The 15,770-nt window shown below is 35.1% G+C and overlaps 1 protein-coding gene across 1 annotated transcript in view; it reads left to right on the top strand.

Annotated features, from left to right (window-relative positions):
* The window catches only part of LOC147069638 (nardilysin-like), a 41,771-nt gene that overhangs the window by 11,683 nt on the left and 14,318 nt on the right, over positions 1–15,770 (top strand). Inside the window, 7 exon segments of the mRNA XM_085950858.1 lie at positions 1,846–2,016; positions 2,200–2,321; positions 7,602–7,722; positions 9,047–9,130; positions 10,692–10,832; positions 11,796–11,925; positions 15,358–15,682. Of these exon segments, the coding sequence (XP_085806984.1) occupies positions 1,846–2,016; positions 2,200–2,321; positions 7,602–7,722; positions 9,047–9,130; positions 10,692–10,832; positions 11,796–11,925; positions 15,358–15,682 (1,094 nt within the window).

Below are 15,770 nucleotides of genomic sequence, written 5' to 3'. Positions count from 1 at the left end.
AAACATGGCATTCATAAACTACACAAAAGAAGTTGTTTATTGTAATGAAGTGCTGAGCCGCCGGCGCTGGTAGGTACCTACTGACTTCACAAAGCTTGGATTTTTACATGCAATTTCAACCATATGCGTGGATACTTTTTTAATGTTGTCAGCGAAAAAAACAATTAATTTAACGTTATCCGATGATTCGGCGGCATCGGTCTAGTTAACTGCCCGGTTGGATTTTGTTGCTTAGGGTCGAAAATGTTGTTTTTAAACGATCGACACATCAATTTCATATATCCATTTGGTATACCCGAGAAGTAGCTCGTTATAAAAGTGAATAAATGTATGGAGAAAATCATAAACTAAAATGTCAACGAATGTTTCCTCATTACATCCGAGATCTCGCTATTTCCGTGATCGTAATAACCAAGTTTGACTGTAGGTATATGTATCTGGTATACCTACTACTTATGGTAGATTTAGAAACAAAAGCATTGTGAATGTCACCTATCTTTAGTTATAGAATAAAGTGATATTAACAGAATTAGCCAGGAATCGTCTTTTAGAAGTGTATTAATTTTTTTGGAAGTTATCTACATATATTTTAATCGGAATCGGACCGCACCTTATTATTACATATTATATTTTATAGTGATTTTTATTATTAATTTTTATATTATATTTTGTTTATTAAGCTTTCTAAGCATCACCTAAGAGATTTTTGACTAATTCATAGTTTTAATATTTTTAATATTTATTTTATATTATATAAGTATATAAAAATATAAATGTGTATAACTTAAAATCCTTTTTATTTCCTGTGGAAATATCACATTTACGAATATTTTTAGTTGCACATTGACATATTTATATCACTTGTTGAAGTTATACTTTTTTTGGCGCATTTGGGAAAACAGATCAGAGTGTATTTTTGGCGTGTGACGAAGTTGCGCGCGCCGATGTAACACGTTTGGCATGTGACGGAAGTTGCGCGTGCCGATGCAACACATAATTTATTATTATGATTATATTCATTTCGGTCTCAGGGGTACATGCGCATGCCAATATTTTGTTATACTAAATATATATGTTTATATACTTACAAATTTCTGGTGACTGTTAGTTAGTTAGCTACACTGTTAATTTATATTCATAAAACTTAAGTGTTGAGTGTTGGGTATATAATGTATAAATATAGAATGTTGGGAATATTTGGTGTATATTTATTTTTCATTTTAAGGATTGTGTATCAAGGTTTGAGGCTATATTTATGTAAGTATTTTTTTTTTGTATTTATTTATGAGTGTGAATATTGAATTGGTAAATAATTCAAAAAATATATTAAAATTTCATTTTTTATTAATTCATCATGGGCACTTCTGAATCGATTATAACCACTGATGGCAAAGATGAGTTTCGGTCTAATACAATGATTAAATTACAATGATTATTATGTGCTATATGAGAATCGCATACATTTTTATCAACCTAATCCACTGTAATATTAATAGACTCAGGTAACGGCTTATTTTGTTTTGTTACGCCAAAGAAGTATAACTTCTAACGCACGTACATTAGTACACACACTTTTTACATACATACTTATACCTAACCTTAATTATTGACACAGTTATAATGGAACCAGCTATTATACTATATTATAGTTATTATTGAAATTAAACACTCAGCAATGGGTGAATGGAAAAAAGTACAATATCTAGCTTATCCGTAGAATGTGATTTGATCATGAAAAAATGTCATTGCTAAGCAGATAAAATTGATATATACCTATATCACTGTGAAAGTTATAACTGTCACCGATAAAACTTACAAAGTGTATACATTTTTTTTTAAATCTAGGCGACATTACCATTGGAAACTCTAGAAAAGTATGTGGTCAGCACGTTTGGTCTGATACCTTCCAACAATCTGGACGGCGACGATTTCTCACAGTACGCCTTCAAGCCGGAAACCATCACGCCAGATTTTCACTCTATCTATTACATCAAACCATTTGATCAGGTTAATGAGGTGAGTCTTAAAATTTAATATTGATTTACCAGTCTAATGAATAATATCAATTTTACCTGGGAAATATTCACCCGTACGCGTGAAGGTAATTTGTAACTCCTGCGGTTCATTTGTTTCCGCACAAAAAAAAACAAAGGGCAGAATACTTTTTGAACAGCCCTAATACTTTGCTTTTATTTACAGGTGGTGTTAACCTGGGAAATGAAGTCATTCCAGAAGCATTACTTGGATGCTCCACATAATTACGTCTCTTGGATTATAGGAGATGATGGAGCTGGAAGTCTTTCATCGTACCTGAGAAAAAAGTTAGTCAATTCATTTTGCTACTAACAGTGAAATTATTGCGATTATACGATTCTTCTGTTTCTAGATTAATTTAAAATCAACAATGTTCTCAATTCCCAGAACGACTGCTGAACGAATCCTAACCTATGGCTGTCGCTATGACAGAAGTCCTCCATGTTGTAATTCTATACATTGATTTTAATGCATAAGTGACGTTAATGGTTTTGTTTACTTTAATTATTATATTATTTTAATATAATTATTCTAGGACGTTTTCGATTTTCACGAGGCACTGCGGCACTGTGCGGGGGGGGCGGGGGGTGTTTGTTCGACCTCGAATCTATTATTTCACTTTTTGGGTTGTTTAATCATCCATACATAAGTGAAACGATTAATAAAGTAAACTATGATCGTTTGGAAAGATTGAATGAATTTTAATTTGGTCATCAAATGTTCAGAGTTTTTCAAAATGCCTGTTACACTAAATATCAACAAACGGCATATTTTAAATCCTCTCATTGTAAAGATATAAAAACGGTAATAATTCCTACTATTTCTTTAAATATATTATGTAGAATTCCATCTAATTATTTTTTTTCGAATAAGATTAGTAATATCAAAATATTACAATTTATTATTATTATTACTATTATAACAATAACCATAATAAAAATAAATAACACTAAATGGACGCATGTTGAATGTTATGACAAAATATTATGTTCCGTCCGGCACGCGTTATGAGCTCAACCGCGCATCGCATAGTTACAATCTTTTACCAGTATTTTAAGACTATACCTCAGCTGAAGTATCTTCTTCTTCTTTGGCCATATCCAGTGACGTCCCTAGACAAAATGCCGCCCCTAGGCAGCGTCAAAATGTCGCCCCATTTTTTTTTATCATCCTTTCATTACTGCAATATCTAAGAAATGTGTTGTATGAAGCATGGCCCCCTCATCCTGAAGCGGGCCTCATGTTGCTTTGCTCCCCCCTACCTATCGCTAAGGATAAAAGTAGTGTGACGCTCTACAGTAATGTTTTCCAAATGGTGTACGCGTTAAACGTGTATATTTAGTGTTTTTTTATATTTTAATCAATGACACATACACTTGAATTGTGGAGTTTTTGAGTATCGCTACACAATTATAAATTGTATTGTGTAACCACATAATTTTAAATAATATCATTATTGAAGGAAAATAGCGCCGCAGGCGAATTTTTTGCTATTAGAGCGAATTTGTGATAAGTGTTTATCTCACTTATCGAGCCCGAGCCCCAGGTTAGAGCCCTGTCAGCCCCCCCCCTTGTGGGGGCCATGGTTTGGATACATTACTAATAAAATATACACCTACCACTAAGCTGAAATATACAAAATTAAATTTAGATATCAATAAATAAATAAGCGAATAAATATAATATTAGTTAGACACTTACCCAAATCACCAGAGTCTGAGATGCCATTTGGTTGATATCATTATTAGTAATACCTACGCAGATGTATTATTTTCACACCATTTTTTCTATGCTATTATTGTACCCTACAACATGTAAACAAAATAATTTTCCTCATTATTTTTTTAATATAAACCTAAATTTAATCATAAATACACTATTAATTAATAGTCTCAACATTCAACCGTTGATGATTGAAATAAACTACAAATCCACACTATTATCAGCAAAAAATATGTTTACTTACAAAAAAACGACTTACAAGAAGGTATTGCACAGTATTATTGTATTCACAGCACGATAAATATGATATAATCTAGGTAGATACCTACTAGTGTACATTTTTATTACAATTAGCTGGTATTTAACGTAAATACCTATTATATGCACGAATACTAATTGATTATGTCAAATGTCAATAAGGATTAATAATCATTATGAATAGGTATCTATTTGCAATAGGTAAATCCGGCAACTTTTAAATCTCGCGAATGACTGGCAAAAATATTTGGATAAATTAAAAAATACGGTATGTATAAATCTCTACCATAAATTCTCCTTGTTTCGTTACCAACGTTGATATAATATATAATATTATTTTCTTTTAATAACTATGGCGCGACATAATTATTGGCTTTTGAGCAGTACACCTACCACTGTTATGAAAGGAACTCTTTAATCTGAGTAAAGGACATTATATTATTATGACTGATTTATTATTCGTTTGTGATGTTTTACATTTATAAAAATATTCATAATGTGTATAGGCGCCAAGTTTATTAGCATTTGTATACGAAACCGAGCAGTCAAATGGTGACATCATACTAAAGTACCGACTGGATAATAATAAAAAAAGCATCCGGAACAAAACATCTCCAAAGCTCTGGTTATAATATAACTAAGTTTAGGTAGCTATTTCTATATAATACCAAATGATTCTCCTCGATTTGCCGCCCTTCGAGTATCTGCCGCCCCCAAGCGACGCTCAATCTGCCTACCCCCACGGGACGTCACTGGCCATATCCGACCCTTAACTGGAGCATATGGACACCACGCGGCGCCTCCGAGAATCCCTATCGCTCGCCAGTCTTCTTGCTTCGTTACAGGTCAAACCAGTATCCCGTAGCTCCGCCGTATACACTCTGTAGATTGTATTTAGCGGCCTTCCAGGACGCCGGAATCCTGTTGGCTTGAAGAACAGGCAAGCCAGGTTGAAGTTCTCTTCTGGCATCCGCAGCACGTGGCCGAGCCATGTCCAACGTCGCCTCTTCACTTTCAGCGTGATGAGAGGCTGCTTCGTGCGTTCTCTTATCTCCTCGTTGCTCCTAAAGTCATACCACCGCACACCCAATATTCGTCGCAAACATCTGTTTTCGAAGCTCAGTATACGGTTGCTCTGAGCCTTCGTAAGGTGCCATGATTCGCTACCATAAAGCAGCACCGTCAGAATGCAAGCGTCGAATAGGCGGCATTTGGTTTTGACCGAGTACAATCCCAAACATTCCGCATCGAGTTGCTCCAGCCATTCCCATTCGGATAGCGAGCTCTTTTTGCAAAATGCCATCTCCCGTGATATGTACCTAACCGAATTTTTTTAAATTTTTTTTTAAACGGTACATGTTCAAACACGCGCGTCAATATCATTTTACTCCCTACTTCAATTATAGTTTGTCAATTTATGGCTACGGCCGTATGTTGTAGCTTAACCACTGGGGAATGCCAAAAGAAATGGCGTATTTAAAAAAAAACACTACCTTATTCTTAGGTCAATAATTATTATAAAGCAATCATTATTCATAAGATCTTTATCACACTTGAATGGTCAAAGACATAGCTTATAATAAGTATCTTTAGAATCATCTTCAAATGTGTTAATCTTGCCGATTTTTTGAATAATAAAATGCCTAATTCTTGTCAAATTTGGGATCACAGAGATTATCAATATAATTTTTTATCGTGAATATTTTACAAAAATTATCTCGTAATAAATTATACTAATGGTTTTATAAATGCGTTTAAAAATTAATAAATGTAAAAAATCTTAACACCACTGCACAGTTATGTACCGAAATATGACTATATTCTAAAACATTAGAGCGAGAGGTTTAAAAGAATACTATTTTATGTAACAAAAATACTTTATGCAGTCATCAAATGTTTACAATAACTATAAAGGATAATAAGGCTTCAAAATTATATAAATAGATTATCTACAACGTTTAAGGAGTGTCCAGGATCATGGTTTGAAAATACAATAAAAACTCAATTTTGACCTACGACGAGCACGTGGGCCGTTAATTGTCTAAATCTTCTCAGCGTATTCCAAGGTCGTTTATCTGGCTTTCTAAATGCGCGGGGTGGGTGGCTCAATTTATATATATAAATATATATCACGAATAGATGCAGCGACTTGTTTGTGAAATTCAGCGTTGCCAGATAATTATTTTACCAAATCGGTATTTTTACCATATGAAATAAAAAAAATCGGGTTTCGGAGCAAAAGCGGGCAACCTAAAAAACGCACAGTTCAATATTTATATATCAATCATAAATGACGCAACATAAACTACAAAATAATAATATAAAACAATATTTTTTCCCGACACTGGTCTGTTTTTACTTGGCGGAAGATTTTACTTCCTGAGGAGTTTTTTCTGCTGCTTAATATAGTAAAGTTCAGCACATGACTATAAATAATCATGTTGAATTGAACAAGTGACTAATTGTCTTAACCTACGTGTCTTATATGCAGTAGCGCACTCAGGATTTAGTTTTGGGGGGAGCCCAAGAAGGAGAATGTAAATTAGTCCCATAGGCTATTCTTCTTCTTCACAGCCTAATTTCTCGTTTATCGGTCTTTTGTCTATTGCACTCGGTGTACCTCCCTAGGGCTAGGCTATTTTGTGGGCCCCCTATCTACCGCTAAGATTAAAGGCAGTGTGAAACACTAAATTAACGTTTTTCAAATTGTGTTTTAGTTCAAATTAAGGGTACTTATACAGTAAATTATTGGCGATTTATAATACATCTACTTTAATAATAGAGCTGTCGAGTATCAACACATAATAATCAAAAAATATATTCCACAATTATATAATTAAAAATGTTCATGGCCACGAGGTGTAAAAGCGGCGCAGGCGACTTTTTTTCTAAAAGCTGACGATGCTTAAAGATGATGTGTATTTATCTCACTTATATGGTCAACCCGACACGCCGGGACCCCAGGCTAGAGCTCTGTCAGCCCACCCCAGCCATGACCTACACCACTCCGGAATTCGCGTGGACACTGAAATTTTTTTGACAGTTCCATTAGGTTTCTAAAAAAACCCGACATTAGTGTTTCGAAATTTTTGTGTTAGAAATTAAAATCTAAGATTTTTTTCTAAAAAGGGTGCTGGATAATTACAAATCATTTTTTTGCCGTGTTTTTATTTGTCTAAGCCCAAAGGTATAGTTTATTGGCTATCAATTTCAATGTTTAAAATTCTGATAATATTCATGTTTGGGGTGCCAGGGCTCCTTGACCCACACCCCTGGGTGCGCCACTGCTTATATGTATTTGTTGAATAATCTATTTTTACTTAAAAAGCAAGACGTCTGGCAACGTTGGTACAATTGCTTTTGAGGTGATATTTTTTTGGGCCAGTGGCGGCGCATTCAAATGATAGAATATTATGATTTTATTTCATTTAGATATCCGATCGAGAATTAAATCATTCTATAGAGTAGGGTAGATTTGGCGTGTAGATAGTTAAATATTATGATATAGTAGGTACAGTAGACAATTCTTGTTTTCATTTCACCAATATTAATATAACTCACTTAAAACATTGTATATGTTTTCGCAGTGTATGGGGCCTGCGCGTCGAAGCTGGCAATTCTGTGTCACATATGTACCCCATGTCGCTAATGCACTATTTCTCCATCACCATGCAACTCACACAGGATGGCCTCGACAACATCGACAAGGTACGTGAGCCCAATGTTATACTCACCGCACTTAAGCTCAAATTACATTGGCAGATTGTATCTGGCCCGATCGTCTGCCACGACTGTCAAAATCTATTCTTTATGGTTTTCAAGGATCGGAAGTGATCGTGATTAAAGTGGGATAAATTCTATTTTCCGTCGTCCCGATCCAAGCGAAGATTGCCGAGAACGTACGAAAATATCTGAACACCGCCCACTGGGTTTGACAGCTCAGTTTTGACGTAAATTTGTGCGGGAATACTGTTCAGTGTAGCCGCCAATCTAACGAAGAAATAGTTTTCGATCAACCTATATTTTTAATAATAGCAACACTGTGTTTATTTAAAACCAATCAAAAACAAGGACCAACGCGATTGAATCGTTGCATGTACTTGCATAATATGGTATATTAGTCTATGCGTATTGCATATAGTCTTTAAAAACGTTCGCCACGATGGTTGGCGTGAATCGTTTGATCGGGTTGTGTCTGCTTAGGGATTGCAATACCGAATGAGAAATACTATTAGCGGTATTTTGGTATTTCTAATAGTATACCGGTATTTGTCATAACATTGTGGGGTTACTGCCAAAAGTTGGTATAGAAAATAGAAAAAATATAGAAAAAAACGAATTATAAAAGTCTAAATTATATAGCTATAAAATCTCTTTAAACATTTCACGGTAGTTTAAAATACGCACTATTGCTGCCAGTAAATCCATGCACGTGTGCAGGAGCAAAAAGTTCAGTGTGCACTATTTATGTCAGATCTCAAAAGCCTACCTCCACCTTCCACCACTGGTGTCACGAAACTCGGTGCTCAGAAGGCCAAATGCTCGCCAAACAAGAGCAAATATTGGTCAGAATAAAAAAGGTGTTGGATTTTACTGAAAGTGCTGAAAGCCATTACGTTTGCCAACAGTGTTTCTTGAATTTCAATGGCCTCCTTTACTAAGTGCGAAAAATATTCCTTATTCTGGATTAATATCATGATCTCAAAGTCAAATTTGTTACTCTTGTACATCCAATCTTGGTAATAGCTGTCATCGAAGAATAAATGAGGAAGAACATGCCGTGACAGCATAAAAATCTTTTACGATAACAAACAACCGTCTTAGTCCAAACCAATGTCTCAAACAGTATATTCCCAGAGGATGTATTTTATATCCTGTAAAGGACGTGTAAGCTGCAGATATATGAAAGGACTTTTGCTCACGATTTATCAAGGTGAACATGGGTTTATGACGACTTATTTTTGATATGAATAATTTTGTGAAATTGCCATCTCGTGATGTGATTAAAATAATAGTTTATGTTCTTTTGCAGGTGATCGATGCAGTGTTCGGATATATTAAAATGATGAAGGAAAAATTGCCCGTTGATGGAGAAAGAATCTTTAAGGAAATTCAGGTAGTAACCTTATAATATCACAGTTCCGATACGTCGGCTTTTTGGTACTGTTCGGTTCAGTGGCGCACTACATTAACGTTTTTCAAATTATGTTTTAGTTCTAGTTGTAGTTAGAATTATTGGCGATTTTTAATACATCTACTTTAATAATGGAGCTGTCGAGTATCGACACATAATAATCAAAAAATATATTGGACAATTATATAAGTAATTGAAAATGTTCATGGCCATGAAGTGTAATAGCGCCGCAGGCGACTTTTTTTACTATTAAAGCTAATTTATGATGTGTGTTTATCTCACTTATCTTGTCAACCCGACACGCCCGGCCCCCCACAGCCCGAGCCCCCAGGCTAGGGCCCTGTCAGCCCTCCCCAGCCATGACCTACACCACTCCGGAATTCGGGTGGACACCGAGAATTTTTTGACAGTTCCCTAAGGTATTGGGTTTCTAAAAAAACCTGAAATTAGTATTTCGAAATTTAGAAGTTAGAAATTAAAATCTAAAAAAAAATCTTAAAAGGGTGCTGGAGAATTATAACAAATCATTTTTTGCGGTGTTTTTATTTGTCTAATCTATTGGCTTTCAATTTCAATATTTTGGGGGGGGGGGGGCAAGACCCCTTGCCCCCCCCCTGGGTGCGCCACTGGTTCGGTTATACGGAATACAGCGGCAAACATATTTTGAAAATACCCGATATACTGGATTATTTGTTAGGTTAACCTAACCAAACCTAACCTAACCTAACCCAAACTAACAAATAATCCAATTTATCGGGTCAGTGACGTCCCTAGACAAAATACCGCCTCTAGGCAACACCAAAAATGCCGCCCCATTTTTTTTATCATCCTTTCATGACTCTAATTTTAATATCGAAGAAATGTGTTGTATGGATAACTAACAAAATATATACCACTAAAACATACAAAATTTAATTTAATTTTTTCCACAAAAATGGGGATTTTTAACGTTGGCAATAAAATGTCTTCTTACATGTAATTTTTGCGATACATTAATAAAATTTGCTCTGTCTTGAGAAATTAACGGCGATCCGTGTCACTTTTCTTCTCCACAAAAGTATTTGCAACATTTTTTAATAATATTTTCAGCCTGAGAACGCAAAGGTTTAGGCATTTTTAATCGATAATCGATATAATGACGGCACAACGCTTTGCTACAGACCAAAATCTTGTACAATTATATTTGCTATTTTATATTTCTATTTTTGTAATCTGTATTACTATTATTAGGTATATGGTATATATAACCACGGTGGCCGCGCGGCTTAAGCGTTGGACTATAACGCCGTGGGTCCTAGGTTCGAATCCTGGGGCTGGCAAGTACACATATTGTTTTTCAATAGTCGGATACCGACCTGACAACAGTGTGAAATCGCCGTTACGTTTCGTTTATTTGATTCCTTCTAGCCACTGGCAGGTGAGTACACAGGTCGCAGCTGCTGCAGCATGTATGTATGGTTTAATAGAATTCGCAGCCGATTTTTGATAACTTTTAGTTATTTATACGATCATTGTTAGAGGTGTTTTCATTAATGGTTTTCAGACTATAAACAATATAAACTTCAAGTTTATGGATGAGCTCGAACCCAGGGACAACGTGGAATTCCTCTCGGAAGCCATGCATTACTATCCGCCACAGCACTACATAACGGCAAATTCACTCATCTACAATTACAACCCAGAGGTACCTACTCACCAATTATCATATTATTACGTTAAGTACCTGTGTTTAAAGAATATACCCATCTTACACGTAAATGCATACTGTTGAAAATGCTTATCTGTCAAACATGTTCAAAAAAACGTTATTTATGGAGATGGAATCTAAATTTATAAAATTGAAGCAAAAAAATAGACCTCTGGTCTATTGATTAAGTTGGCTACAAGTGACTTCGCATTGTACGATCATTCGAAGAGAACATTTTTCGTCATTGCAGATATTAGTATTGTCAAAATATGCCTTCAATACTTAAATTCCTACCATTGGATAGGGCAGAGGTCGGCAAACTGCGGCTCGCGAGCCACATGTGGCTCTTTGGGCATTGGCGTGTGGCTCTTTTCCAAATTCCCAATTTTTACAAAAACTTTTGCAAAATTCACAATATTAATTTTTTGTCATTGATTTTTACACTTATTATAATATATAATGACATTATCTCGAGCCTAATTTTTCCTCCGTGATGGTTGAAGTGAAGTCCGTGAAGTCTACTCTATAGAAGAAAAAATAATGAACTTATTACCAATACTAAGACATGTACAATAGTTCGATTCGAAAATTGAATCGCATTTAAAATTCCTAATATGGAATGCGTATAAGACTTCTTCCATCTAGTGTCCAAATTCATTCATTATAGCTGTTTTGTTGCTTTTTCTATATATATCCATACTATGAAATTGGGAGCTAAGATCTTTTGAAACCATAATACTCTTTAATGTACCTCTTCATAGCTCTGATATGAGTATATCAGAATATATGAGACATCCAAGCATTTCTCCTAATTATTCCCATAATATTCAATACATGATCAGCCATCCGGAGTAGTGTATACTACATTAGTATGAGTCAGCTAATCACATTTTCACATGATTTAAACATTCCACATAATATTATGCATGATCAATGATATACATTTTTTCGTGTGCGCAGCTGATCAATTACGTCTTGGACGCGATGACTCCGGAGACGGTGAACATCATGATCACTTCACAGAGCCACAAGGTACCCATCCAATATGATCAGACCGAGGAGTGGTTCGGCACTGAATACAAGAAGACAGGTACATATTAATGACATGTGACTTATATTACATATTGGCAAAAACACTGACGAAAATCTTTGTATATTATTCTAGTAGACCCTCGTTGACCGCGGGGCAGATCTTTCGGACACGGTTGCGATAGGAGAAATTTTACATTCAATGTGTCGATTTTAAAAACGAAATGATTTAACATATTATGAAATCTCTTTACAGGCAGTCCTCGACTTTCGTACATTTAATTTCTAAAAATGTGTTTACGAATGTTGAATTTACAAAAATAGAGCAATGTTTTACATTCATTTGCAGCATCTTTATCAGTGAATTTGATTTTATGTAAAGAATACCTCTGGTTAATATTTGTATTTGTCGAACAAGCCTTTACTTGCATGAAATTCCATTTTAGAATCTTCTTTTAATTTGAGTCTTGCAAACTTCATGAAAACTAAAAGCCTTAGCTTGAATAATTCAAAAACTCTTTTTCATACTTACAACATTAATATAGGCGAAAAGGGGTTTTTAAGTATGCCTGATGTATCGACACTCCCTACGTATAATCCCGTATCTGCAAACATGACATTTTACATCAGAGCATCTCAAAGATTCAAAACGCAATTGCAAAGTAACGGCTGCATGTATCTTACATTGCGCCACTAGTCAGCTACTTCGGGTTCGATACGAGAGACGCGCCGCGTGCTTCGGCGTCAGTGTCATTAAATATTTCCAGAGATGAGAGTGATTTTTCACCAGCGAAAAAAAGCAGTAAACGGGCACGTTTATTGTCAATAATTAGCGACACTGAATGAATATACGAGGGTGGGTCAATAAGTCCTTAGAAAAGCCGACAGGTGGCGCGACTAGTACTGTAAGCGGTTTGTTTTCATGCAGCGGCACTACCGATTCAGTATGCTGCGAAGTTTCAATCAGATTGGTCGGGTTGTTGTGTGTTTCTCGTACATTTAAAAAAAAAATTTGCTTGTGGAAAATGGAAAAATGGAAAATGGAGAAAATTGAGTTTAGAGCTGTTATTAAACATTTTAATATAAAAGGGTCAACAGCAAAGGAAATAAAAAATGAGTTGGATTTAGTTCACGGCATATCTGCTCCTTCACTTGCAACTATTTATAACTGGTTAAATGAATTTAAACGTGGTCGTACATCAACAAAGGATGAACCACGCTCAGGACGTCTTGTAGAGGTGACTACACCAGAAATGATCAATAAAATCCACGATATGGTGTTAAGTGAACAAAGATTAAAGTTGAGTGAGATAATTGAGGTTACAGGGATCTCAAAAGGTAGCGTCATTTCTATTTTACATGACAAATTGGGCATGAAAAATATTTCTGCAAGATGGGTGCCGCGTTTGCTCACAGTCGACAATAAACGCAATAAGGTGGTGGCCTCTAAAGCCCTGTTGTCGCTCATGCAACGCAATCCGGATGAATTTTTTCGTCGCTTTGTGACTGTAGATGAAACATGAATACACCACTATACTCCCGAGACGAAAGAACAGTCAAAGCAGTGGATTGCGAAGGCAAACCATGTCCAAAGAAGGTGAAAACCGTAAAATCAGCTGGTAAGGTTATGGCTACTGTATTTTGGGATGCACGTGAAATTATTTTCGTTGACTATTTGGAAAAAGGAAAAACAATAACAGGGGATTATTATGCATCTTTATTGGACCAGCTAAAAAACAAAATTGAAGAAAAACGGCCTCATTTAAACAGGAAAAAAATCCTCTTTCATCAGGACAATGCCCGTGTTCACACATGTTTACGATCAATGGCTAAAATTGAAGAATTGAAGTTCGAATTGGTCGACCACCCACCGTATTCGCCAGATTTAGCCCCCAGTGACTTTTTCCTTTTCCCAAACTTAAAAAAATGGCTAAGTGGACAACGTTTTTTTTCAAATGAAGAAGTCATCGATCGGACAAATGCTTATTTTGAGGACCTTCCGAAAACTTATTTTTCTGTCGGTTTAAAAAAAATTGAGAAACGTCTAACCAAGTGTATTGAGCTCCAAGGAGATTATGTTGAGAAATAAAAAAAAAATACAAAAATAAAAACTGTTTTAATGCTTTTTTCTAAGGAATTATTGACCCACCCTCGTATTTCTCTATGCTAAATTTAATTTAAATCGAAAAGTAAGTATTTTTATGTATAAATAATAAATTCGATTTATTTTTGAGGTCAAGAATTTCGTATTTTGATTTTTAGTAATGGAACCTATCTACCATTTTTGTATGGACACCTTATCTTTTTTTACACGGCTTTGTTTTGGACGGTAGTCTTTGGAATGTATCCCCCGTACAAAAAGAGAAGAAGTGTATGTCGAAAATATGTGACAGAAAGATTATTAACATTTTTATTATCGGCGTTAAGAATGAACATCTGTTAAAATATTTACAAACCTTGGAAGCGATTTTAGATACAGGATAATTCACAGAAACTGTTTTATTACAAATTATCATTTGTATCTGAAGAAAAATAAACGAAAGTTTTTGTTTATTGAACTTTGAACCTCCCTATCTCCCTTTAAATATATTTCATTTCTTTTGAGGCGTCTAATTCCAAAAAGCGATAAGTCCACATACGGTCAAAATCGAGAAAAAAATACGCACGTATTCTTTGTATAATTTTACATAATATGTATTGATCTATAAATTCCAAAACGCGACATAACCCTAAGAAAAAAAAATTAAGTCTCGATTAATTACAAAAAGCGCCAAGTTCGTGTTTCATAATATTTAAAGCTTCGTTGATTTCGCGCGTGTTTAAGTCAACCAATAAGGGAACGTTCAATATTGAAAAGGGCGTCTCCCATGCTGTAGCATCTGGTAAACTCATGACAGTGTCATTTATGCGGAATAAATTAAAAAGTGACGTAAAAATAGCGCTACGTCCAATTTTATTTTGCAAATATTTATTGCATTTAAGAGTTTATCGGCTGAAACAAATTGCCATTTGGTTCTGATTCCGACATTAGAATTATATTAGATTAGAATACAACGGAAAAAATAATCTCACATTAAAACAAATAATTGAAGCTTGAAACATAAAAACGTTGTTTCCCGAAAATATTGAGTTGTGGACTTTTTGTAATTAGACGCCTCTTTTCTGTCTTTTAAATCATATTAAAGAATCCTTATTTATTCATGTTCAAAAAATCACAATTGATTTAAACGCATGCTTTTTAAATTATTAATATTTGATTGTTGGAAGCCAATTTTCTATTCTATATACAAAAATAAAGTCGGTCACCAATGTGTTAACGGACATTCCCTCACCTACATTTTAGTATGTTATATTGAGGTTCTACTGTATTATTTTGACAGCTGTCTCTTTAGTTTCATAATTCTACCATTAAGAATCATGGTGCTGTCACTAAGTTATCGTTTTGCTGATACATATAAATGTCTAAACTTAGTCATTGAATTAATGTCCATAGCAATACCTACGGAATCCATAACCAGATGGAAAGAAATACAATCATTGCCAGAATTCCATCTGCCGGAGCCCAACATCTATATCACGGACAACTTTGACCTGATCCCTATGCCTGAAAAATCGGAGATAACTGCCAAGCCCACATCTGATGCGTCTGCTGGAGAGCATAACACTGGTGAGTTGCAGTCCCCTGAAGATGCCCCCACGCTGTTGAGAAACGATGAGTTGATGGAGCTTTGGTTCAAGCCAGACTACAAATTCAGACGCCAGACTACCATTATTCTCATTCTCCTCGAAACACCACTAGTGAAAGAGTCGGTCCAATGGTATGTTTTATACAGAAGTTTATTTAAATTTTAGCATTTAACACTCTATACAGACAGCTTAAGACCTTCTCTAGCGATTGGCCCCACT

The sequence above is a fragment of the Rhyacophila brunnea genome, unplaced genomic scaffold, assembly GCF_057557595.1.
Source record: "Rhyacophila brunnea isolate RB1 unplaced genomic scaffold, BYU_Rbru_1.0 scaffold_23, whole genome shotgun sequence".
Lineage (NCBI taxonomy): Eukaryota > Metazoa > Arthropoda > Insecta > Trichoptera > Rhyacophilidae > Rhyacophila > Rhyacophila brunnea.
This window is presented reverse-complemented; position numbering and strand designations above follow the sequence as displayed.